The 27,707-nt window shown below is 47.2% G+C and overlaps 1 protein-coding gene across 2 annotated transcripts in view; it reads left to right on the forward strand.

Annotated features, from left to right (window-relative positions):
* Positions 1-27,707, forward strand: part of LOC144829157 (leukocyte elastase inhibitor-like) — a 296,714-nt gene that overhangs the window by 240,339 nt on the left and 28,668 nt on the right. Inside the window, exon 6 of one of the 2 annotated variants that reach the window (XM_078688013.1) lies at positions 922-1,215. The exons of the other annotated variant lie outside the window; for it this stretch is intronic. Coding sequence (XP_078544139.1) covers positions 922-1,200 — 279 coding nt within the window. The 3' untranslated portion in view covers positions 1,201-1,215. Of the gene's footprint in view, positions 1-921; positions 1,216-27,707 lie in introns of those variants that run through there. 2 annotated transcript variants of the gene reach the window in all.

Here is a 27,707-nt window from a genome sequence, read left to right on the forward strand (position 1 = left end):
TCCTGTAAATAGTGATGAGTATTGCATTGTTGATTGACTCTTACCTCTGCGGGCATATATGGTATGTGTCTACTCCTCTTTAGCGGCCGGCCCGTGTGGTTGTAGGCCCATCCTTGTACTTTTTTGCTTACTCAAATAAAGGTTTTTAAAAAAAAAAAAAAAAAAAAAAAAGTCCAATAGGATTACTGAAAATCTGTACCCAGTTGCTGAAATGATTTACTCTTTGGAATCCCTTTGTTTTAATTAACATATGTCATTTACTACTTTACTAACATACTCTGTTTGATTTTTCACTACACACTTATAGAACATTATTTTGTCAACCCGATCATATACAGTGCTTCGTTACTATGTGGTTAGATTTGCTCTGAGTACCAAATATACATGTACACACATTTTATCCTAAAAATGTGGAATCCTTTGTCTCGTACTTTTAAAATGTTGACCTGGTTTTGGAATGCTTATATTTCCTTAAGGCAGACAAGGTCCTTGCGTTTTTCTAGGGTGAAGAATACATAACCACATGTGTTTATGGCCTGTTCAGGTTGTAATCCATATCCTGTGTTTAATTTTATCCTTGGAAATTTATATTTCTTGCGGTTACCTTTATGGAATCCCTTTTATTTTAATCTAGTACTAAATCAATGAAGGAGCTTTAGGCTAGTTTTACTGATGTAAAAATGTTCATCCCGTGTCACTCTTTTTGATTAACTGTAACGGAGGGAATTTTGTGACTGTGATGCACAACTAGGTTGCACAATGAGAGCAATGGCATTGGGTCTGGTCCCTGAAATTATTGAAAACTTTGGTGCCTGTATATTTATCAAAGTTATGATGTTTTAAAGGCCTTTAAACTGCCTTTGACAAACTAATTTATACATTTTTTTGTATTGGAAAAACCATTCTTGTCTCCCTTTTCAGCTTGAAAGAGAACTTACCTATGAGAAATTTGCAGACTGGACAAACCCAGAAATGACGGACACAAATGAGGTTGAGCTATTTTTACCCCGGTTTAACCTGGAAGAGAATTATGATTTGAAACCATTCCTCACCAGCCTGGGAATGCTGGATGCATTTGATGTAGTGAAATATGACTTCTCTGGAATGTCAGATAGCAATGATCAAAGGTGGTTCACAAGGCATTCGTTGATGTCAATGAGGAAGGCACAGAAGCGGCTGCTGCCACCGCAGCAGTCATGATGTTGCGCTGTGCAATGATCAGAGTTCCAAGGTTCATGGCAAACCATCCTTTCCTGTTCTTTATCAGGCACAACAAGACACGCAACATCCTTTTCTGTGGACGATTCTGCTCTCCCTAAATGGAAAAATACGATAAAACAACCCTCTGCACCTCCTCAAAATATGTTTAGTTCCTAACTGATATGTGGATGTTGTCTTAGACTCCAAGAAGTAAACTTAATTTCACAGTAGTTTGTAATAATGTGATTGGTTTCACATACATTTTACAAAGAAAATTGAAAATGTTGCAAAAGTTAATAAATCTAGCTATTTCCATTGCCTTTACGGCGCACCTTTTAACCGCTATGGTCAGAATGCAGAACACACTTCAACAATGAAGAAAAATATTTCCTGTATGACACTTGTCATTTTTAGGTCTCGCCTGGCGTTGCAGCGCGAAAGCGCTGTCACCAGCAAGACTTATTGTCCGCGTGATGCCTTCCAAGGGAGACAGACTGGGGCACGCGCAGATTGTGGTCTGTGGACGCGCACGTCCAGCAACGCGCACATTGCTGGTCCGGCTTTCGCTGGCAAGCCAGCATACAGTTTCACTTTCGCACGTACAGCCACGCCCACGCCTCCTGTCCAGCTTCCCAAACACTGTAAATTTCGCCCCCCCATTTCCAAAGTAGGCTGACTGACTGACTGAGTTATTTTTAGAGCACTCTTATGCCGAGGCGTCTTGGCGCTGAGAGACAGAGAGGTAGAGGTGGTAGAGTTAGGGTAGCCCAAATAGCCAGGTTTTCAGCTCTTTCCTAAACTTGGCTCAGCTCTTTTCGGAACGGAGTGAGGATGGTAGACTGTTCCAGAGCTTAGGAACTTGATGGGAAAAGGATCTGCCGCCCCAACGGACTCTCTTGATCCTGGAGGTGTGAATTAGATTTTGGGAACTGGATCTAAGTGAGCGCTCGGGAACATATGGGGAGAGAAGGTTGGAGAGCTGTTTAGCGGTTTGTCCATATAGGGATTTGTGGGCCAAACACAAGACCTTGAATTGGATTCTTTTCCTAACTGGGAGCCAGTGTAGTTCGCTTTTGAGGTGGGGTGTCGTTTAGGAAGATTAAGCAGAACTCTGGCAACTCTAGGCAGCTCTGCCCTTTACGCTACGCCACCCCCAAATCTGTAAAACGTCCGATAACGTCTAACATTTGCTCCGGCAACCCAGAGCCTGAAAGCCTCCTCTCACTTACTCCCCAAACCCGCTTTCTTCATAGAACAGTCCACTTCTCCTTAACCCAATGCCCCGTAGAGTAGGTTCCCCTTTGTAGTGCCGTAATCTTTCTATTACAACCCCAGTCAGTCCCCTTATGGCGTTCGCTCTTATAAATTAACAGCCTCAGTCCATAGCACTCTATTTTCCCTTCCTTCTGAACTAGCCCAGAAAACTGCTTACTCACCCTTACAGTTACTGAGCTTTTAAGGCAATCTACGTATAGGATCAGTGAACTAACGCCCTCCCATTCGTTGCTTACCAGCAGGTTGCTGCTACGGTTGTCTCCATCCGCCATGATCCCTGTTCCACAGACGGTCAACGACTGTACCCCGACAGCTGTGGAGTTCAGAGTATACAATATAGAGCAATTGCGACAGTTTTGTCCGTTTCCGGTCTACACAGGAAATATATCGACACGGGGCTCCTGATTGGTAAACTCAACCGAAAACTACCCTAGTCAGCCAATGGCATTGCGCAGGCGTATCCCGAACCACCAGACGAAGTTTACATTTAAATGTTGGATGGCTTGAATACGCATGATTTACTGTTGCCATAATTTGCTACGAAACGAAGCTCCAACACATGTCAAAGAGCACATCAAGTTTGTAAAAAAAATCAAACCAATAAGACCACACCCACAAAACCACATTAAACCTAAACAATAATCTGGATCACAGAAATCGATTCGATTTTTCTGTTATTGGAATATTGGAAGAACATGTACTTATGTCATAAAGCGGTTTAACGGACGTCGTTCGAACAAAGATTTACTTTCTATATTAATGTTCGACGTGCTCGTGCGTTACTGAAGCAAAACGGTCTCAAACAACCATTTCTGTCAGGGTATGGCCACAGTTAATTAAGAGAAATGCACTAAGCGCAACAATGTTCAACTGCTAAGTTTCACAAGAAATTATGAAAGTCACCCTGTTCCATTTTCACTTCTTTACTGATCAGTCAGCAGGAAAGCAATTTGGTTTCTTATCGTCAAGATTTGATTTCAGAAGTCCCACACCTTCAAAGGAAGTAGGTTTGATGTAACAAGTGTAGCGTCCTCCCCAGCCCCGGGAGCACAATGGAATACACCACACACGGAGCACTGAATTGTACTTCTTTATTCCTCAGCATACAATCATATACTGTGCTCTCATTACCCCATGACCATTAATAATCATACCATAACACCTCCCAGCAAGTTACTTAATTTCTTGTTGAATCAACCCAGAACCGCAATGGTGCTAGCGCATAGCTGTAAAATCCATAATGGACTTTGATAACTATAGAACTATAATGCACAATGCTGAGTCAACCGTTTTACTTTTCATCCCTTCAAAGCTGTTAAAATGGTGAACAAACATTTAATTTCAGAGTAACAGACCACAAATTGACACAAGTCTTTTTAGGTCAAACCTGGCGTTGCAGCGCGAAAGTGCTGTCACCAGCAAGACTTATTGTCAGCGTGATGCCTCCCAAGGCAGACAGAAGTGCACGTGCAGATTGTGGTCTGTGGACGCGCACATCCAGCCACGCGCACATCGCCTGTCACGCTTTCGCTGGCAAGCCAGAATACAGTTTCACTTTCGCGCGTACAGCCACGCGCACATTTCCTGTCTGGCTTCCCAAACAGTGTAACTTTCGCCCCCGACCTCAACACAGCGCCCCCTGCCCGTCCCGTCACTCACCCACAGGATGAGGCTCTCGCAGAGCTCGGTGTCCTTGGCCTCCATGGCCCTCGCAGCTCTCTGCGCTGTCTCGGCAGCGGAGCCCCCCTGGGAGGTTTATTTTCACTTCGCGGCTAGTGAAGTTTCGTAACACCCAGCCACCAGCACAGTCACGTTACAAGACAAAAGCGCGACGTACGTCGTTAGACACAGGGGTTGCATTATTTGTGACATTGGCCCGCCCTCTCATTGAACCTTTGATGGGCAGTCACCCTGGCCATTCACAGGCGCGGCATTTCATAACTGGCAAACAACGTTAACCAATCGAAATGAGAGCTACGACGCTCTGTCTTTGCAGCGTGTGTGGGACACTACGTTATTGGAGTTGAGGTTGTGCGAGGGACTGGTAGTGGCAGGTGTACAGAGCCGAGCTGGACTGGAGGCTGTCGTGGGACTTTGAGCTTGGAAGAAGGCTTCTCGAGGCTAACATTGCTAGTTAGCGCCTGCTCGCGGCAGAGCCTTTAAAGAACCGCAAAGGGATGGCGACAAAGTTGACTACTAGCTTTTCTGATGAAAGCGTAGGGATGTGTGCCGGGCTAGCGCTAGTATCTCCTTATCCATATCGGGGAACTGTAGTATTGTTTATTTTTGTTCTAATTTTTAACGCCAGGTGCGCGTTGGCAGCGGTTTCTTATTTCTAGAAAAGATTTGCTGCGAGTTAGTTCCATTTGCAGTACACTTTTCAAATATGTTTTGTAGGATGTAAGTTGCTGCATATCGTATGTGACACCTTGAGTATACACGCCAACGCCCCAGGTTTAGGCAAGTGAATCAGGGAATTGTATCAATATCCTAATTGACCTGTAATGAAGTTTGATTTTCAAAGGGCGAGAAAAACGAAATAAGACCACATCATTTTAATACATTCAGATTTTCTTGTTTTTAAATTTCAGAACACTTTTTGGATTTTAGTCAGTGCTGGAATTGGAAAAATACTTCTGGAACCCATATATTGGGTCAAGGTGTGGCAGAGGAAAGGGATGGAGACAAGTGGTGGAGCTTGAAGACTTATACATTTATTTAAAAAATAAAACTGCTGTAAATACATTTGCCATATTGACACATGAGACAGTAAATCTGTTCCAGCTACTTAAGTGGCAGCAAAGAGGCTTCATTTTAAAATTTCGTACAGGGTTAAGACATCTGCAGCAGAGATACCTGGATGCCCAGCAATTTTGAGGGGGTATAATAGCCGTAAATTAACTCTGGGAGAGTTCTGTATTTTGTCCCCACACAGTTTTTGACTTATAAAGTACCATAGAGGATTTACGTGTTTACTTCAAGGTGTACCATGCAGATCACAGATTTGTATTTTATAAAGGGATAGTAAGGTTCCGATTTTTTTTTAACTTTGATTATTTGATATTGTATGTTCTTCATCAATCAGAGATGGGAGTTTTAATTTGTTGGGGTATTCCTGACAGTCTTCTGTGTTCTCTATTGGGTTTATAGAGTTTACAATAGAAAGTGTGAAATGTTTTCGGGATGTTTTTGCATCTGTGTGTTACCAGATTTGTCTTTGATTGCTGGATGGTGTGTTTTATTGTTTTAGGTCTCGCCTCGAGTTGCAGCACAAAAGCGCTGGAATTGGAAAAATACTATTAAAATAATATTGTCAGCGTGATGCCTGCCAAGGGAGACAGACCGGGGCACGCGCAGATTATGGTCTGTAGACTCGCACGTCCAGCATACAGTGTCACTTTCGCGCGTACAGCCATGCGAATATTTCCTGTCCGGCTACCCAAAAAGTGTAACTTTCGGGCCATCGACTCACCTGGTCTGCAGGGGGGGGGGTGTTCCTAAACGAGTTCTTCCACCGTTCTTGCTGCACAACGCGGGGCTCTCTCCATCGGCATGGGAGCCCCGCACTGCTATATCCTGCTCTTCACCCGCCGCACAGCTCTATCCTGCTCTTCACCCGGGTCCCCTCCTGGGAACCGGGACTTCAGCCCCCGCACTTCCTCTCTGGCGACATGGCTCTTTTAGCACGGGAGCCCTGGAAGGGGCCAGCCACTGCCTTGCATATGGCCATGTCTGAACTGGGGTGGCTGAGTGAGCTAAAGAATGGTGATGGATCAAACCCAGATCAGTTGACTGGGGGTGAGTGTTTGATTTGCTCAAACGCTTCGTCCATCATCCCCTTTTGTTTCGCTTTGTTCACCCTAAGTTGGCAGGGTATGCTCAGACGTGAGTCCCTTGCTCACTTGGCCACTGGATTCAAGATAGCCTGGCTGATGAGGATTATGAATCCGAAACTGGTCCCAGGATGCTTGTTTCCGGTCCAGGGAAGACATGGCTTGGCAGTTCGGGCTGGACTGTTCCCATGAGGCACAGGGTCAGACTGATTTGCATATGGCCATGTCTGAACTGGGGTGGCTGAGTGAGCTAAAGAATGGTGATGGATCAAACCCCGATCAGTTGACTGGGGGTGAGTGTTTGATTTGCTCAAATGCTCCGTCCATCATCCCCTTTTGTTTCTCTTTGCGCGAGCCGCAGGGCACGCAAAAGTTGCAGGACCGCGCATGCACGGGCAGCCCTCACCGTCCCAAGTCTCCTCCGCGGGCCGGATGTCGAGCTGCTTTCTGTTTTGCTTGTACATTCCTAAGCGCTTCACAAACTGAAACAGGAGCAGAGGATAAGGTGTAACAGTAAGTGTTACACCGATATGCTGTTCTGTAAATACATAAATAAGTAACATTTGTTAAGTCACAGGCATGAGCTTGTACTTTTTATGTATTTTTAATACAAATGGTAAGTTTTCTTCTTTCCGAAGTGTAGTTGTTGTTTTTTTTTATTAGTCGGTCTTCTTTCTGATCCAATGATGCCAGTCAGGTGAAGGGTCATGCTATTTGTCAGGTGCCATCATGATTGTGATGGGCATTGGGGCAGCTTTTACTTTGAAGACACCAGTTTCCAATAATGTGTATGAGGTGACCCATGCCCAGTACCCAGCGCAGGCCTTAGTGAGTTATGGACGCATTTGGTAGAATGACTTCGGAATTGTCTGGAGTGCGATGCCATCCCAAATGGTCACTGGATGGAAAATGTGTCTGCAGGCGTTATGAGCTTTAAGGGAAGCTCAGTGGTGATTTGACAATGTGCGCCACCGCTGGGTAAGAAAGGTTGTTAGTTATGTCATGTGCGCATAGAGCCCTTGATGCAGCAGGTCATATGTTTCAGGTTGGTAAAAGGATTACTGTGTTGCTGGGGTAATAATGCCCTGTTTCATGTAAGTATTGCTTACCAGCTCAGTTTGTGGCGCACTTCTAAATAAAACAATTACCGATCCCATATAGAAAGATAGGTGGTGGGGATTTCTGAAAAAGTGTATTACTAATTTGCTCAGAAATAATTTTCCACAATGGAAAGATGTGTTTACGTGCCAAAGATCTCCCTTTCATCTTGCTTCTTCTTTTTTTAAACTTTGTTACCTTTCAGCATTTGCCTCGCAGTCATGTCTGACAGTATTTGGAATTGGTTATATATAAAAAAAGAATGTACGTTTTTAGCCATATTTAAAAACATAAGAACTTGCATAAAACCGTTTTCAGTAAGTATTTTAAAATCTGTAAAAAAGGAAAAATAGTAGCCTTAATTGTAAAATTGCACACGTTCGTGCTTCTAGAACGAGCATAAGGTACTTCTTCGAATCTGTATGTGCAGCTGGAATTATGAAGTGTGCAACTGGATGTATTCTTTTGTAAATTATAATATACAAGTTGTATACTTGATTGTGAACCTGTCACATATGTAGCTTGCATTATAAAGGTGTATTATTGTTTGTGGGTGTCACCTGTGTAACTTCTGTTATAGAGTTGTGAAATTGTTTTTGGATGTTGCTTGGCAAATATTAGGTTGTACCCTTATCCACAGATCTGTTTGTTACATGTGTGCCTGGCATAAAGGTGTACACATGTGTATCTGTTATATGAGCAATTTGTGATACACACTTGTACACATATGTGGCTCTGTTGCATGCAGAAACATACACTAGAAAGTCTCATCCGTATAAGTGTTATTATGTGGAGTGCGTCTCTCTATAAAGCATTGAAGTGCTGGGTAGGAAAGGGACCCTGTAGTGGAAAGCAAAAGCCACTTACGGGTAGTGGAGTGGCTCTTCAGAATGCAGTAGATCTGTAATTGCATGTGAAACTGTCTTGAGTGGATATGTGGTAAATTGAGCTTTAACTGTACAAGTGGTGTCTGGATCCGTCATCTGTGGGTCTCCATTGTAAAGCTACACCCACATTTTGTGAATCCCGTCACTTGATACTTGTGAAATGTCTTTGTAGTTGTAAATAGATCTGTTATACTGAAAGTCAAACTGGAACGCAACTGGATTTAGTGTTCAGTAAAGGCACACTGGGAAATTGCATACATGTTTGAATTAGGTTTGCTTGCCTGCTTACAGCTGTAGATTTGCACATCCGTGTCTTTTTTCCCTTGCACTCTAATTGTTCAAATCTGTGTACGTGTTTTTCTTATGCAACTATTGTGCTGCACATTTACCCGAAGCAACACGTGCACGTCCCATTGTAGACAAGCTGGGTGTCGCATCACTCTGGGACACCACCACATCACTCAGCCCAACCACATCATCACTCAGCAGCACAACAGCACTGGCCTTTCTTGCTACCAACAAGCATTGCCATAGCCAATAGGACTCGCATTAGGAAAGTGTAAACTATTGGCTTTGTGAATAACAATGCTATTAATTTAAATATTTTCAAGGCCAACACATATTTAAAAAAATGGTCATTTACAATACTAATAGCTCACACTTTCCTAATGTGAGACCTATTGCATTGCAAATACTTTTTTTTTCTTTTGCCTTTCACGCGGACTGTTACATTTTCACATGTGATTGCAATTATTTAATACACTGGTGCTTGTTACTCGCAGGGAGATAACCCTCGAGGGTGGGCAGGGACGAATAGGATTTGGTTTGAAACTTTTAGCGTTCTGCCCCTGAGGAATCAGAGGGCGCATTGTTGTGGCTATCTGTGGGTGAGTGGGGCTCTGTGTGTGGATGGGGCTCTGTGTGTGTGGATGGGGCTCTGTGTGTGTGTGTGTGTGGTTGGGGCTCTGTGTGTGTGTGGGTGGGGCTCGGTGTGTGTGGGTAGGGCTCTGTGTGTGTGGGTAGGGCTCTGTGTGTGTGGGTAGGTCTCTGTGTGTGTGGGTAGGTCTCTGTGTGTGTGGGTAGGTCTCTGTGTGTGTGGGTAGGTCTCTGTGTGTGTGGGTAGGGCTCTGTGTGTGGGGGTAGGTCTCTGTGTGTGTGGGTAGGGTTCTGTGTGTGTGGGTAGGGTTCTGTGTGTGTGGGTAGGGTTCTGTGTGTGTGGGTAGGGCTCTGTGTGTGGGTGGGGCTCTGTGTGTGGGTGGGGCTCTGTGTGGGTGGGGCTCTGTGTGTGTGGGTGGGGCTCTGTGTGTGGGTAGGGCTCTGTGTGTGTGGGTAGGTCTCTGTGTGTGTGGGTAGGTCTCTGTGTGTGTGGGTAGGGCTCTGTGTGTGGGTAGGGCTCTGTGTGTGGGTAGGGCTCTGTGTGTGGGGGTAGGGCTCTGTGTGTGTGGGTAGGGCTCTGTGTGTGTGGGTAGGGCTCTGTGTGTGTGGGTAGGGCTCTGTGTGTGTGGGTAGGGCTCTGTGTGTGTGGGTAGGTCTCTGTGTGTGGGGGTAGGGTTCTGTGTGTGGGGGTAGGGTTCTGTGTGTGTGGGTAGGGTTCTGTGTGTGTGGGTAGGGCTCTGTGTGTGGGTGGGGCTCTGTGTGTGTGGGTGGGGCTCTGTGTGTGTGGGTGGGGCTCTGTGTGTGTGGGTGGGGCTCTGTGTGTGTGGGTGGGGCTCTGTGTGTGGGTGGGGCTCTGTGTGGGTGGGGCTCTGTGTGTGGGTGGGGCTGTGTGTGTTGGCGGGGGACTGTGGGTGTAAGGGACTGTGTGTGTGTGGGGCTGTGTGTGTGTGTGTGGGGCTGTGTGTGGGTAGGGCTCTGTGTGTGGGGCTCTGTGTGTGTGGGTAGGGCTCTGTGTGTGTGGGTAGGGCTCTGTGTGTGTGGGTAGGGCTCTGTGTGTGTGGGTAGGGCTCTGTGTGTGTGGGTAGGGTTCTGTGTGTGGGTAGGTCTCTGTGTGTGTGGGTAGGTCTCTGTGTGTGTGGGTAGGGTTCTGTGTGTGTGGGTAGGGTTCTGTGTGTGTGGGTAGGGTTCTGTGTGTGTGGGTAGGGTTCTGTGTGTGTGGGTAGGGTTCTGTGTGTGTGGGTAGGGTTCTGTGTGTGTGGGTAGGGCTCTGTGTGTGTGGGTAGGGCTCTGTGTGTGGGTAGGGCTCTGTGTGTGGTTAGGTCTCTGTGTGTGGGGGTAGGTCTCTGTGTGTGTGTGTGTGGGTAGGGCTCTGTCTGTGTGGGTGGGGCTCTGTGTGTGGGTGGGGCTCTGTGTGTGGGTGGGGCTCTGTGTGTGGGTGGGGCTCTGTGTGTGTGGGTGGGGCTCTGTGTGTGTGGGTGGGGCTCTGTGTGTGGGTGGGGCTGTGTGTGTGGGTGGGGCTGTGTGTGTTGGCGGGGGACTGTGGGTGTAAGGGACTGTGTGTGGGGGACTGTGTGTGTGTGGGGCTGTGTGTGTGTGTGTGGGGCTGTGTGTGGGTGGGTAGGGCTCTGTGTGTGGGGCTCTGTGTGTGTGGGTAGGGCTCTGTGTGTGTGGGTAGGGCTCTGTGTGTGTGGGTAGGGCTCTGTGTGTGTGGGTAGGGCTCTGTGTGTGTGGGTAGGGCTCTGTGTGTGTGGGTAGGGCTCTGTGTGTGTGGGTAGGGCTCTGTGTGTGTGGGTAGGGCTCTGTGTGTGGGTAGGTCTCTGTGTGTGTGGGTAGGGTTCTGTGTGTGTGGGTAGGGTTCTGTGTGTGTGGGTAGGGTTCTGTGTGTGTGGGTAGGGTTCTGTGTGTGTGGGTAGGGCTCTGTGTGTGTGGGTAGGGCTCTGTGTGTGTGGGTAGGGCTCTGTGTGTGTGGGTAGGGCTCTGTGTGTGGTTAGGTCTCTCTGTGTGTGGGTAGGTCTCTGTGTGTGGGGGTAGGTCTCTGTGTGTGTGTGTGTGGGTAGGGCTCTGTCTGTGTGGGTAGGGCTCTGTGTATGTGGGTGGGGCTCTGTGTGTTGGCGGGGCTGTGTGTGTTGGCGGGGCTCTGTGGGTGTACGGGACTGTGGGTATATGGGACTGTGTGTGTGGGGGGACTGTGTGTGGGGGGCTGTGTGTGTGGGGGGCTGTGTGTGTGGGGGGGCTGGGTGTGTGGGGGGTCAGTGGGTGTGTGGGGGGTCAGTGGGTGTGTGGGGGGCTGTGTGTGTGTGGGGGCTGTGTGTGTGTGTGTGGGGGGCTGGGTGTGTGTGTGTGGGGGGCTGGGTGTGTGTGTGTGGGGGGGCTGTGTGTGTGTGGGGGGGCTGTTTGTGTGGGGAGGGGCTCTGTGTGTGTGGGGGGGTTCTGCCCAGCCCCTGCGGGGCGGGGCAGAAAATTCAGCAAGGTGGACTGCCTGAGTGCGATCGGCCAGGAAGGAGCCTATCCAGGTCAGTACCTGTGCCCCCATGCCCGCCGCCTTGACACGGGACAAAAGGATGGAATGGTCCACCGTGTCAAATGCGACGGACAGATCTAGGAGGACCAGGGCTTGAGGGGTGTTGGTGTCAAGTCCCTCCCTGAGTTGGTCCATGACCGAAATAACCACTTTCTCGGTGGAGTGGCGGGGAGGAAAGCCCGCCTGACAGGGTGCAAGATAATTACTGTCCTCTATAAAAGAGCTCAGCACCTGAGTGACGTGGGACTCGGCTACCTTTCCCAGATAAGGGAGAAGGGATATGGGGCGATAGCTTGCCGGAGAGGACGGGTCGGTGCCCGTTTTTTTTAGTATTGGGAGAATTGTGGCAGTTTTAAAGGAAGCAGGGACAGAACCAAGCATAAGGGAATTATTCAGGAGAGTAAGGGCGGGGGCTGGGCATACAGTGAAGATCTGACAGAGGATTCGTGCCGGGCAGATGTCAGCTGGGGAGCCCGACTTGACATGCCTCAACAGGGGGAGCAGAAATTCGGTGCCCAAAAATTCTACAAAAAAGTCCACCTCAAAATTTTACTAACTGCCCTAAAAGTTTGGCAAATAGCATGTAAAAATATGGAAAATTCCATATTATAACTCTTCAGCACCAATTTGGGACTCCCCCGGAACACCAGAATGTCTATTAGATAGACTCTCATTCCCCCTGAGGGAGGCGGGTTTAAATAGATGGGGAGATCTCCTGATAAATCAAAAACTAATGGACTGGGTATCCTTATCTAATATAACAGGAGGAGCTCTAGCCAGGTTTAAATATTATCAGTTATCATCATGGTGGGGGAGCCAAAACTGGATGTTAGAAACTGAAGATTGTGACTTTTTAGACCTGGCTAACAGACCAGTAGGTTGGAAGGGTGAGGTCTCAGCGTGGTATAACGCATTAATTAGGGCAAATGATAGTCAAGAGGCAGAGATCTCGAAACTCTGGGGAAACATAATAGGAGAAGATCCTGAGAAACAACTAGAGGTATGGTTAGATTCTTTTGCAATCTCTCAGAAAACAATAAAACCCGCTAATCTTAGGCAAAACCATCTTTTTACGGCATACAGGGTATACTGGACCCCCTCCAAGCTTTCAAAAATTTCTGGAACACTACATGTATGCCCTAGATGTAAACATACAGAGGCAGATGATATACATATCTTTGTAGAATGTAGTGAGATTAAAAATTACTGGTTAGCAGTCTGTACCTTCTTGGGGGAGGCACTGGTTAGAACAATCACAGGTAGCCCTAGGTTGATTCCGATGGGTTTGTTGGAAAAATATGATTTGACAGATAATATTACCCAGTTTATATTTTATGTGATTGTTATCGCTAGAAGAGAGGTATGCAAAGAATGGAAATCCCCAACCCCTCCTAGGTTTGCAGAATGCTTAAAGAACATTATGGCTATTAGTAAAACAGACCTCAAATGTGGTGGAGAGGAGGCGAAAAAGATTTGGGCACCGTTGCTTAAATGGTCGGACAGTTAGACACTAAACGTCCAATGATTAAGCCAGGGGTTTGTGGTCTGGTCCTCCCCGGGACAAGGTACACGAACATCGAACAGGGGAGTTGGACTAGTAAAAAACCCACCTCTGGGAGACTTCTCGAAGGCCACACACATAACCAATTATTCCAGGGCGCACAGTAAGGTGTTTTTTTTGTGTCGGCAGAGTTGAGTTTCCATCTGGAGTCATTCTATCTGGTGGCAAATATGAGGACCTTTAAAAAAAAAAAACAAAAAAAACAGGGGGAGCAGAGATTCTTTTGTCAGTGAGGGAATGGTGGTGAGAGATCGATTATTGTCCGGTGGCTGCGAATGGGTGAAAGTGGGCGAGGGAGGAGGGATGTTAGCTTTGATGCGGACTATTTTTTCGATGAAGAACTCGTTAAGAGTTGCAGAAGGACTGGGAGGGGGGATCTTGGGAGAGGTTCTGTCTGATGATGCCAGCTCGTGGACGGTGGAGAAGATCTCCCGAGACTGGTTTTCTGTGGCTAAAATGCGCCCAGAAAAGTATTCTGTTTTGGCTGTCAGGATGGCATGTTTATATGAGTAGGGTGGTGAAGAGTAGTTTTCGGGTCAGGCAGTAGGTCCTTCTCCAGGCTCGTTGAGCCTGCCGTAGCTCTGATTTCCTGGCTTTAAGGCCAGGATTGAACCACTTGTTAGCATTGTGGGTGCGGTTGATGATGACCGGTTTCAGGGGAGCCACTGGGTCACAAGCTTTGGTGAGCCAGTGGTCCAGAATAGTGGCCTGAGAGTATGGGGCTAGGCCCGATGGATCTGGGCAGGTGGCAGTTAGTGAGTTACACAGGGATGGTATATCGACTTGGGTCCAATTCCTTGCCCAGGTGGTGTTTTTAGGGGAGGAAGATGTTATTTTATGGCTTAAATCTAGTGAAAAGGCGAGCAGAGAGTGATCTGACCATGGGCAGGGCGATATGGTAGGAGTGGAGGTCGGGATGTTTGATGTCCAAATCTGATCGAGAATGTGGCCCTTGATGTGAGTAGCCCCAATGTGCCAGTACTGCAATATTGTTTCTCAAAGCATCAGCATGACAAAAAAGAATTAAACTCTTTCATTAGAACAAACACACTTTTCTCAACTCCCTCCCCTTCATGTTTGCCCTCCTTCAATCACTCTATTCCTGATCATAGAAAATTGTATATTTGAGTATGAATGTTGAATTTCATGTATGAGTGTAAGAATGTTCCAATTTTAGTAAACACACAAAACTTCTTCCCCTTGTGTTCCCCTTGTCTCTCCTGTGAATCTAACACGTCAAGTTCTTTTGATAGAAATAGTAATTGACTTTTGGAATAACTTTTGAAAATAAAGTGATTAACTCAAACAAATGTGATTGTTCTGATGAAAGAGTTTAATTCTTTTTCGTCATGCTGATGCTTTGAGAAACAATATTGCAGTACTGGCACATTGTGGTTGTTTATGATATATAAGGCTTGGCCTTACTGCAGAGAAGCCAAACCCTTACTTTGGTTTTCGCTATTTGTAGCGGGAGCAGTCCCGCGAGGTTACAAAGGACGAGATAGCCCGTCTGATCTTTTGTTCAACACTGTGTGCCCACCAGGTGGGGGTATAATTAGGCAAATTACGGTTTTGTCTTTGGTAGATTGAGTACCTATCTGGACAGGTAGAGGATGAGTGAGTCACTGTATATGTTTTTTACTTCCACGTTTTTAAATTCCCTCACGCTTATAATTTGTTCTAAAGACAGCTAACACTGACATTAAGACACGTTAAAGAACCAATCAGATCATGTCAGAGAACGAAACTTTTGCATATAGTGAAGACCATATTCAAAAGCTTATCAGCAATCCACCTCTATTCAGCTCGGCAGCGTTGAGCTCTACGGCTAAAATAAATAATGAATCTGAAAAACTTCTTAGGCTGAAGAAGAAACCGATAAGAACAGACCTCCACGGACACTACCTCATCCAGCATTTAAGTTCCGGGACTATTCCGGGACTCGATCTGTTCCCCCCCCCATCTGTGCCTGTAGTATTATTATTGTTTGTTTACTCAGCTCCTTCCCCTTTTCCCGCCGTCCTCGCCGCTCTCCCTCCCCGCTTCCCGCCACCGGCAGTTGCCCCGCCCCTTTCTCTTCTGTTCCCTCCCCGCTCCCGCCTCCCAGCTGCTCCGCCCACCTGCGCACTTGGCCTTATATGGCGACCGTGCGACGCAGGTGAGTGTGACCCACTTGTGGGACACCCCCACGCCGCACGGCCACCAGCTGCTGCGTGTGCCCCTCTGCTCTGCTGTGCCTTACTGCCTCGCCGCCGGCCTCGCGGCCGCCTTGCGTCTCCCATTGTGTTTTGCTCCAGCTGTTTTTGCCGTAATTTGTGCTTGTTTTTTGTGATATTTTATTTTTCTGTGCTAACGTTCTTTTTCCTCCTGTTCTCGATCTGTTCCCCCCCCCATCTGTGCCTGTAGTATTATTATTGTTTGTTTACTCAGCTCCTTCCCCTTTTCCCGCCGTCCTCGCCGCTCTCCCTCCCCGCTTCCCGCCACCGCCAGTTGCCCCGCCTCTTTCTCTTCTGTTCCCTCCCCGCCTCCCAGCTGCTCCGCCCACCCGCGCACTTCGCCTTATATGGCGACCGTGCGAACGCGCAGCGTTGACGCGCAGCGTTGACGCGCAGCGGGCGCGCCGATTGTGCGCCGAAGGCACGCCAAAGGTAAGCCCATCTGCGCCCGTCCGCGACCGGATCGCGGCCAGGACCCCTGGCCCCCACCGACGGAAGCCGACCCGAAGAACCTACAACGCCGCCGATCTCATCGCACTCAACACCGGCCGCATCCCAGGATGTCATCGAGCCGCCCCGAAGCACACCCACGGACCCTTCAGCTGCCACGCCTGCGAGTTCACCTGCATCCGGACTCACCCTGCACCAGCACTCGCCAAGCCGAACATCAGCAGCAACCACCTCAAGTGCATCCTGCTCAACACCCGCTCCGTCCACAGACACGCCGTAGAACTCTGGAACCTCCTCGACACCACCGCCCCTGACGTTGCCTTCCTCACCGAGACCTGGATGAACGCCTCCTCAGCCCCAGACATCGCCATCCCAGAGGGCTACAAGATCATCCGGAGGGACCGCACCGCCAACCAGACGGGAGGAGGCATCGCCATCATCCACAGGGACACCATCCGCATCACGACCAACACCGACGACACCCTAACCACCGCTGAACACCTGCACTTCCAGATCCACACCGACCCGAAGACCACCCTCAGAGGCACCCTGATCTACCGACCCCCGGGACCACGCACACGATTCAGCGAGGACATCGCCGACTTCGTCAGCCCGCATGCCCTCCCCTCCGCCGACTACATCCTCCTGGGGGACCTCAACTTCCACCTGGAGAACAACAGCGACCGCAACACCATCAGCCTGCTCGACAACCTCGACAACCTCGGACTCAAGCAACTGGTGACCTCCCCCACCCACCTCGCCGGACACACACTCGACGCCGTCTTCTCATCCAGCAAAGACGTCCCCTTCAGCCACGCAACAGGACTCCACTGGACGGACCACAGCTGCGTCCACTTCACCTTCAAAAGAACGACGATCCACCACCACCAGCAACAGGTTGCCCGAAGAAGCTGGAACAAGATCACAGCCGACCAGCTCACCGCTTCCCTGAGCCAGCACCCTCCCGCCAGCTCAGCGAACCCCAGCCAGGCCGCCGACAACCTCACGAAGTGGATCAACAACTGCGCAGACGAACTCGCCCCTCTGAGAACCCCACCCAGCGGACCCTGCAGCAGAAAAACACCATGGTTCACCGACGAACTCAAGAGCTCCAAGAAGAACTGTCGAGCCCTCGAAAGTCTGGAGAAGGGAACCAACTACGGACAACATGACCACCCTCAAGCGCGCCACCCGGAAACACCACCAACTGATCCGCTCCACCAAGAAAAATACATACAAGGACCGTCTGGACAACAACGCACACAACTGCAAGGAACTCTTCAACATCGTGAAAGAGCTCTCCAACCCCAACGCCGGAAACAATGACATCACCCCGTCGCAAGACCTCTGCAACTCCCTCGCGTCCTACTTCCACAACAAGATCGCGGACATACACAACAGCTTCAGCAACCAACCAACGCAAGCCACAACCGCAACAACGCCACCCACCACCACCCTCCGCACCTGGACTCCGATCAGCACCGAAGACACCATCCGCACAATGAACTCCATCCACTCCGGATCTCCGACTGACCCCTGCCCTCACCACGTCTTCAACAAGGCCGACGCTGTCATCGCACCCCACCTGCGGGACATCATCAACACCTCCTTCGACACCGCCACCTTCCCTGAGAGCTGGAAGCACGCCGAACTCAGCGCCTTTTTCAAGAAACCCACAGCAGACCCCACCGACCTCAAGAACTACCGTCCCATCTCGCTCCTCCCGTTCCCGGCCAAAGTCATCGAGAAGACGTCAACAAACAGCTGGCCGCCTTCCTCGAGACGAATGGATCCCTCGACCCCTCAGTCTGGCTTCCGAGCGAACCACAGCACCGAGACCGCCCTCATCGCTGCCACCGATGACATACGAACTCTGATGGACAACGGAGAAACAGCGGCCCTCATCCTCCTGGGCCTCTCCGCGGCTTTCGACACTGTCTGCCACCGCACCCTAGTACAGCGCCTCGGCAACATCGGAATCCAGGTCAAGGCACTGGAATGGATCACCTCCTTCCTCGACGGAAGAACACAGAGAGTCCGCCTACCACCGTACAAGTCAGAGGCCACCAAAGTCATCTGCGGCGTCCCCCAGGGATCCTCACTGAGCCCCACCCTCTTCAACGTCTACATGAGCCCCCTCGCGGCCATCGCACGCCAACACAACCTCAACATAATCTCCTACGCCGACGACACCCAGCTGATCCTCTCCCTGACCAACGACCCCACCACCGCCAGAGCCAACCTGCACGAAGGGATGAGAGATGTAGCCGAATGGATGACGACCAGCCGCCTGAAACTGAACTCGGACAAGACTGAGGTCCTCATCCTGGGCTCCTCGCCCTCCGCCTGGGACGACTCCTGGTGGCCCCCCGCCCTGGGCACCGCACCCAAACCGACGGACCACGCACGCAACCTGGGCTTCATCCTGGACTCCTCCCTCTCCATGACCAGACAAGTAAACGCCGTCTCCTCGTCTTGCTTCAACATCCTGCGCATGCTACGTAAGATCTTCCGGTGGATCCCCACCGAGACGAGGAAGACGGTCACCCAGGCCCTCGTCACCAGCCGACTGGACTACGGCAACGCCCTCTACGCCGGAACCACCGCCAAGCTCCAGAAGAGACTCCAGCGGATCCAGAACGCCTCGGCCAGACTCATCCTCGACATCCCCCGACGCAGCCACATCTCCGGACACCTGAGAGATCTGCACTGGCTCCCGGTCAACAAGAGAATCACCTTCCGTCTCCTCACCCACGCGCACAAAGCCCTACACGACCAAGGCCCGAGCTACCTCAACAACTTGATCAACTTCTACACTCCCACGCGCCTCCTCAGATCAACCAGCCACGCCCTCGCCGCCGTCCCCCGCATCCGAAGAGCGACAACAGGAGGAAGATCCTTCTCCTACCTGGCTGCCAAGACCTGGAACTCACTCCCGACTGACCTTCGCCTGACCCAAGACCACCTCTCCTTCAGGAAGAAGCTCAAGACCTGGCTGTTCGAGCAGTAACGGCACCCCCCCCATCCCAGCGCCTTGAGACCCTACGGGTGAGTAGTGCGCTCTATAAATGACTTGATTGATTGATTCCGAATGGATTAATAGTACGCAACATTCCTGTAATCTTCACAGAGGACCCAATATACAAAAAAGGCTACAGTTTCATCGAGACTAAGTGTAGTAGAGACCTTATGGTCTTAACAATCGAGACAGCCCAACGACTCTCAAAAGACCAACTCAGTGAAATCGAAAAATTGGAATCAGAAATAAAAACAAACCAACTGATCACTGATTCTAAAGCCTTACTGGATAAAATCGAAAAAGACATCCTAGAGTTTAAGGACTACACCATAAATCAAAAAGAGTCCAAATTTGAAAAGGATAAAAAGAACTTCTCCCTTGAAAAGGCGTATCCTTACTTACAACAAGATTTCTATACAAGTACCAATTCAAAACGCTACCTGTCCGAATATCAAGGAAGATCCAAGGATAATTACATCACATTTTCTGACACATCATCATCATCAAGTGGGAGTGAATCGGACAATACTAATAATAGAGGAGGCTACAATAGAAGAGGTAATTTCCATCAACAAAACCCTCAAGCACAACAGCAGCCTTTTTTAGGGAGAGGCCAACCAAAGCCAAGGGGGAAAACCAGATTCAACGAACAACCATGGGAAATGTCAACTCGAACACGGACTTACAGAAACTAAAAGAAACCTTCATACATAATCTGTCGACAAAAATTTTGACAACTACAGAAGTAAGTGCACTAGAGAAAGGACTTTCCTTTGTCCCCACGAGATTCACCAACTACGTACAACTGAAAACAGAATTCATCGAATTTTGCAGGAAGATTAGGTTAACAACCTTTTTTGCAGGACAACAACTTCCTGAAAGTACCGAAACCACAGGTCTGAGGAGACCCTCAAAATTTTGCCCGCCATCAAATAAAATACCAAAGGAGGTCGTGACCTTCGAAAGAACTATCCTTTCGGCAATTACAGCTCCGGAAAATAAAAGACATGGGTTTATCAAATACAATCTGAGTAAACCACAGAAAGAAGCGTTACAAAATCTAAAAAATGACCAGTCTATCATCATAAAGCAAGCCGACAAGGGCGGATCAATAGTGGTATGGGGGGCCTCGGAATATACGACTGAGGTCAACAGACAGCTTTCAGATGCACATTGCTACAAAAAAATCCCAAAGGATCCAACATGGGAATTACAGAACCAACTTTTAAAAATCCTCCAGACAGGTTTCGAAAACGGCTTCCTTGGTAAGAGAGAATATGAATACCTGCAAAACAGACACCCTAGGACACCAATCTTCTATGTACTGCCGAAAGTGCACAAAGATGAACATCAACCACCCGGGCGACCAATAGTTTCTGGTTGTGAATCGTTGTTCGAACCAATCTCAAAATTTGTAGATTTTTTCCTGAAACCGTGTATGACCTACGTGAAATCATATATAAAAGACACGACAGATTGCATTAACAAGCTTGCAACAATTCAATTTGAGGATCAGACAGATTTTATGGTGAGCATGGATGTTACATCCTTATACACTCAGATTCCTCAGGAAGAAGGGTTAGCAGTCTTGGAATTTTACCTTAACAAACGAGATAGACCAATGAGGACACCAACAGAATTTATTCTTGAACTAGCCAGTATAGCACTTAAAAGGAACTATTTCAAGTTCAAAGAGGACTTCTATTATCAAATCAAAGGTGTAGCGATGGGGTGCCCCTTTGCCCCAGAGCTGGCTGTGTTGTACATGTCACAATATGAAGAGAAATTCATATATGAAAATAACCCTTACCAGCAGTATATCGGATGCTGGATCCGATATATCGATGACATTTTTTTAACTTGGAAAGGAACAGAAGAGCAGCTACACAAATTCCACGATTGGTTAAATAATCAAACAGAGGATATCAAACTCAGTTTAAACTACTCACGCAGTAAACTACCGTTCTTGGATGTGGAGATCTATCCCTCTGAAGGTAACCTAAAAACAACCCTGTACAAGAAAAAGACGGACAGAAATAAATCCTTGCACTATACAAGCAACCACCCGCGAAGTCTGAAAGACAATTTACCAGTCGGACAATTCCTGCGAATTAGACGGAATTGTGCCTTTAAGGATGAGTTCTTCTTTCACGCAAATAAGCTAAAAGACAACTTGCTTATAAGGGGTTACCCTAAAAAATTGCTAAAAAGAGCAATAAAAAGAGCCTGGTGGACCCCCCGCGAGACATTACTGCAATCCAACCAGAAAAAAACACAGGACAGGATAGTCTGTGTTTCCACCTATTGCCCAACATCAAATTGGCTCAAGAAACAGATCAGAAATAACTGGCATCTAGTACAAGGACTAGACAAAAAACTAACAGATATCCCACTTTTTGCCTTCAGAAAGGACAAAAGTATAGGCAACCAAATCGTGCGGGCAGCTATGCCTAAAGAACGCATGCCAACATTGCGGGAGCTTGTCAACCTACCCCCTGTGAAAGGCCACCATAAATGTGGCAACTGTGTTTGCTGTAACTCCACAATCGAAGGAGATCTGTTCAGTCATAAAGGTGTTTTTTGGAGACATGAAACGTTTACAAATTGTAAATCGAAATATGTAATCTACGCAATCCAGTGCCCATGCCAAAAAGTATACATTGGTAAAACATCACAAATTCGTTATCGGATAGCCCAACATAAATCCAGAATCAGAAGACATGTACAAACCGCCCCCCTTGTAAATCACTGGCATTCACAGTCTCACACAGAGCAACAATTACAATGGACTGTAATCTCAAAAGTAGAACGTGAAGCTAGAGGCGGTGACCTGGAGATCAAACTATCTAAACAAGAAGCAATGCTAATCATCAAATTCAACACAGCCACAGAAGGATTGAATGAACTGTCTGAGATTTTTAATCTCTAATTTTTATTTCTCAGAAAAACTGACAAAAAATACGTCTTTATTATGAATATTACAGCGTTCTGGCCCCACTCGTTATGACACAACTTGGAAATTGCTGCACCATCTGTACATTTTCATCACCAATACACTAAGAAGATTGGAACTCATGATTATCGATTACAGAGTTTAATGCTCCTCCCAAACCGTATAAATTATAAATAAATCAAAAGACGGCATAACGCGATTGCGCAGCAAGGCGGAAACTACTCGGCAGAACTACAAATCCCAGAAGCCCTGAAGTAAGTGACCACGCGATATCAACACGAGACCTGCCGAAGACGAGCACAACAGGAAAACGCCAAGCGGAGAGACACGAGAGCCTCCTTCCAGGTAAATTAAATTAAATATGCCCCAAACTAGCGAGCGGTACCACAATAGATTGCAGAGGATCACCGCATAATCACATTAGACATCAGCAGGGCAGTACCTTTCTGACAATACACGGCGGCCTGAGCACACGCTAGCAAGCGAACATAGATCATGCATGTGCACTTAGGAACTTGTAGTACGAGCTGAACAAACACCGTTTCCTTTGAATCTTTTTGTAGATTGCGCATTCAAAGTGATGAGAGCACTGGACCACCCAAAGAAAAGAAAGTGTTAAGGTATGAAACCTTTTAACTTCACTATTGCGTGCAAACACGCCAGATGGAGCAAATGAGTAATTAGACGTACTTTTTGGGTCTGCAGGCATGCACCAAGTCTAGACCAGCTGACAACTGAACCCCAAGAGAGACAAGCTGCCTGCAGCTATAAGTAAGGACCTCCATTCACAATCCTTTTGACATTGCATCTAAGACCTGTTTTAGAGAAAAAAACACTTACAGGGGTCATTATCATTATTATTTTCAGAGAATGACTGCCACTATGAATATCACCGTATATGTGGGAACTAGCTAAAGGTAAGAGAGCCAACGCTCCCGGCCGGGAGTTGGTTGTGGACATACTAAGTCTCATGACATTAAAATAAGACAGAGTTCTTTCTTTATTTTTTCAGAACCATCAGAGGTCCTGAAGAGAGTTCCTTACACTGGGAACTCGCGTCGACCAGCATTGTGTTAGGCCAATCATTGAATATAGAGAACAAATTATTTTTGAAAATATTGATTTATCTTTTGGATGGCCTATTGTTTAAAACTATAAATTGAATTCTAAATGTTTTTCCCTTCTGTTTTTTGACATTTTGTTTGTGAACACTTTTCTCAACTCCCTCCCCTTCATGTTTGCCCTCCTTCAATCACTATATTCCTGATCATAGAAAATTGTATATATGAGTATGAATGTTGAATTTCATGTATGAGTGTAAGAATGTTCCAATTTTAGTAAACACACAAAACTTCTTCCCCTTGTGTTCCCCTTGTCTCTCCTGTGAATCTAACACGTCAAGTTCTTTTGATAGAAATAGTAATTGACTTTTGGAATAACTTTTGAAAATAAAGTGATTAACTCAAACAAATGTGATTGTTCTGATGAAAGAGTTTAATTCTTTTTCGTCATGCTGATGCTTTGAGAAACAATATTGCAGTACTGTCACATTGTGGTTGTTTATGATATATAAGGCTTGGCCTTACTGCAGAGAAGCCAAACCCTTACTTTGGTTTTCGCTTGATGTGAGTAGGGCCATGGCCATGCTTAGTGAAATTAAGGCTGGAGAGTAGATGGGTGAAGTCTTTGGAAGTGATGTCTTCAGCGGGGTCAGTAGACCAGAAATTAAAGTCCCCCACAACCAGGACAGCGGCTAAATTGACTACCAAGGTGGCCAATAAGTCCTGGAAAGCAGAAAGGAAGCCAGGAACTGGCTGGGGTGGTCTGTACATCAACGCACAGGTGATGGGTGTCTTAAACGAGGTTGAGCGTACTACGAGGCAGTCAGCTGCTGGCATCCTAGGTGACGCGAGAATCTGAAAGTGGAATTCCTTGCGGGCAATCATGGCTACACCGCCACCTGCTCTATCCTCAGGTCTGCGCGAAGCATGGAGTAATGAGGTGGGAGGGCTGCCAGGACACTCGGTAGGGAATTAGATCTATACCAAGTTTCAGTTAGGAACAGTAGGTCAGGGGATTTGGAATCTAGAAGGTGGAATATTTCAGTCTGATGCTTGACGGCTGATCTTGTGTTCAGAGGAGAGCAGTGGTGGAGGGGGGTAGGGGAGGAGACACGGTGCTCATAGGAGAGGCAATACCAAGGTTATGAACATAGTCAAAATTGCAAGATTTAGCGGCCAATGTTTATTAAGGGTATGGAGTTGATCAGAGGAGTAAGTTAAAAAACGCGGGGAGCCCCTGGCCCCGGTCGGTCGCGGACGGGCGCAGACGGGCTTGCCTTAGGCGCGCCTTCGGCGTGCTGTCTGTGCGCCCGCTGCGCTCGTCCGTTGTGCGTACGAGGGTTGCACATATTTATAGGAAGGGGGTGTGGCCTCGTGGGCGTGGCCAGTGTGGAATGGCGGCGGGTGTAGTCTCAAGCCTCGGCAGCGCTAAGGTCCACTGCACGAGGGGCTGCCACAGCTGGTGATGAAGGAGAAATGCCTAGGATAGAGGGAGCAGGTAAATTAAAACAACAATACAATTTTTAAACTTTAAAAGTCACAAGCATTTTCTCCCAGCTTTCCGCCTCAGGAGCAGGATTGGCCTGAGCTTTTTGCCTGCCTGATTTGCTGGTCCTTGACATTCTGTTTGACATTCGTATATATAACATAACTCTTCTCCCCCTCCAGAGGGATGCCTTCAAGGGGGTTCACTGATAGTTCACCACCTTTTTGTGGTCACTCAGTGTACCTCCTGAGATCCTGTTTGCCACACACCTGTGCCAATGAGGAAACACCCTCTGAAGATAGCACAAGATAGTACTGGCAATACCAGTGCCATTATGTTACTGTAGGGTGCGCACAAGTGTCTGCGGCCCCTTCTGTAATACCACACAGCGTGTGGGCACTGTCTGTAATACGGCACCTGGTCTACTTGCAAAGAAGCAGTATCATTAGCATGTGCTCAATGGAGTTCAACGAAGTCAATGGAAAATTGGCCTTTAGTCTTTATTTCATATGCTTTTGCCTTATGATTCTACTGCATTAATTGTTGGTTTACACATTTTTTTTATGTTGAACCATAATTTGAGTGTAGAATTAAAGTATTTTTTTCTTATTTGCTTCTTTGCGAATAGTTAGCACTTACTGTGTATTCAAAAACATTAATGTTAAAGATTCAATATAAACATGATTACTATTTATCTTTTTTGTGACATTGTATAGTTGTTGACAATATTTCTATTTAAGTAGTGTGTTACCCAGTATACACACAACCCTTTTTGATACCAACACCTGTTTTTATAAACCCATAGAAAAACATGTTAGGTGATAAACTTTATGAAATAAGGAATCCTTGTTTTCGAGCGATGCATAATTCTGATATCGACATAATATAAATTTCAGTACTTCCAGAAGCAAGCACATTAGATTCTTCCTGAGATTTAGAGAAGAGAAACACAGGAACCTTCGACAGGAAATCCTGGAATAAATGAGTCTCTTAGAATTAATGACTACTGTGTATCCGATTGTGTGTTACCAATTAATGTCTTACAAGACAACTGTTAACAAGCACTAGTTTTCAAATATCTAGCTATACTTATCTGAAGGTAATATTTTGTGATTTATCTATTTCCCCATATGCCTTTCTCCATTGGAATGCACAAGAGCCATACCTGGCTGAAGTATCTAACCGGGAAATGTCAGGAAGGCAGTGAAGCCATATCTTGTAACGCAAGCATTTACAAGCTAATCACGCTTTTATTGTTTCAGCATATTAAAATACAGGTGTGACTATACATCATTGCTATAGACACCTTTTTTCCTGACTTTTTTTCAATTCTCCTGAGCAGCTGCATTTGGAAGCTGTGTCAGAGCTGCCTAGACACTTTACAAATTAAAATACAACATAAAAGGACAGTACTTGTTTTTAAAATGTGAGCTTGATCTTGTAGATGTTAAAACTCCCACCAAATAGCTGACTAATGCTACCAAATGACCAAAGTATTCATGGACTACTTTTGTGTCTCATCTGGGTAAGCAGCAGCGGCACATAACTTCCTCCTTCATTGAAAGTGGGGTGGAGCTTTGCGTTGCGAAAGCTCAGATATCGGGATGTTGGCAACAAAGATCACTGTGCCTCTTCCAATGTAGTAACCGAGGTTGCGCTATTGAACGGCCTGGCGTTGCCGGTGCCTGTGATAGTCCATGGCCTCTTTCCAACATAAATCACAGTTCCTGCTTCCTCATGAACCGCGCAGCAAGGCAAAGAGCGGCACACCAATTCAGTTTCATAGATTTGTTTGTGCTCAAGAGAACATGTTCAGCTTCACAGAATCTTTCCTCAAAGTAATTGAAAAGTGCTCTATTTCCCATTGATATTCTCATCATGGTTCATGAACAGCAAAGACATACTAGCAAAACTGTCTTATTGCTGAATGATGTCATTTAAAGAGCACCTTTTTCAGAAAATGTTGTGGCATATCAAAATAATTAGCAACATAATTGCAATGCTATTCAATTAATCTTAAGCCAGCACTAATAACTGGTACTGGCTGCTTCTCAGGAACACTGTCCAGTGCTCAGCCATAAGTAAACCACACAAAGACATTTTAATTTTAGCACAAACCTTTAACTGTGAACACTCATTGGGGTGTATATACAAGATCAAAAGTGGGAACTACTAACATAGAAACCGTGTAGCCCTGCATATCCAATCGTTCTGTTTTTTTGCAATTTCTGGAAGATTTTCTACATTGATTATTCAGTATTCATAAGCAGAGATTAATATTGAATGGTACTGAATTATCCAATACCTTCATTGGAGTGCTGTTATCACAATGGCATACTGATACGAAGCCTTGTGTATATGTGAGACCCCATCAACAGTGCTTATAAACAGCGACCAATGCGGAAAACAAACAAGAATATTACATCAGGGGGGAGGAGCTTAGCGCGCATCTGTGATGGCCGCGTGAGCACAGGGCTCCCGAGACCCTCGCCGCCTCCCGCATCTATCCTGGATATTATCCTGATTTGAGGGAAGATCATTGAGGACACAGCCCGGCTGATGTACTAGCTGCTTTCAGAGACTAAATCGGACTTCTGGTTCCCGAGTTACGCCATCCTGTATTTTGTGGCCTTCTTCATGGAGCTGCCCGCAGCCCCGCTCCACTTTCGGTTTTGTTTCTCCTGTCTGGCGTATCCCCTTATCGGGGTGAGTGCTGATCGCGGCTGGCTCCCATGCCAGTTCATTGGGCTTGGGGCTAGCGAAAGCGCGGCTGTGGCTCCTGTTGACTCATCTCTGCCTCTTGTGTGCTTGTGGGTGAACTCTAAGGAGCCATTTGGACCAGGTCTCAAGCTTCCCTTCGGGGCACTCGGCTCGCCATGACGGGCAAGCCCGAGGGTGACAAACGGAAAGTCAAGACCACCTTCCGAGGAGGCTCAGCCCAGACGAATGTCATGGACCGTTACACACTTCCTAAAGGATCCCCCAGTGGCGCACCTAAGATCCGGGACGAGGCAATCGACGACCCTGCTATGTCGGCGGACTTAACGCTACAAGACACGATGGGCGCCATTGCTGGCATCAAGACATCGATAGGCCAACAATATGAGGCCCTGGCTTTGAAACTGGACACGGTGGCCATTGATGTTAATCTAATTAGAACAGATCTGGCTAAGACAAACGAGAAGGTTAAGTCTCTCGATCTAAAGACATCCAGCCTCATGACGGATGTGTCCGATTTGCAGACAGAAGTACGCAATCTGAGAACTGCCAA

Source organism: Lissotriton helveticus, chromosome 4_1 (assembly GCF_964261635.1).
Source record: "Lissotriton helveticus chromosome 4_1, aLisHel1.1, whole genome shotgun sequence".
Classification (NCBI taxonomy): domain Eukaryota; kingdom Metazoa; phylum Chordata; class Amphibia; order Caudata; family Salamandridae; genus Lissotriton; species Lissotriton helveticus.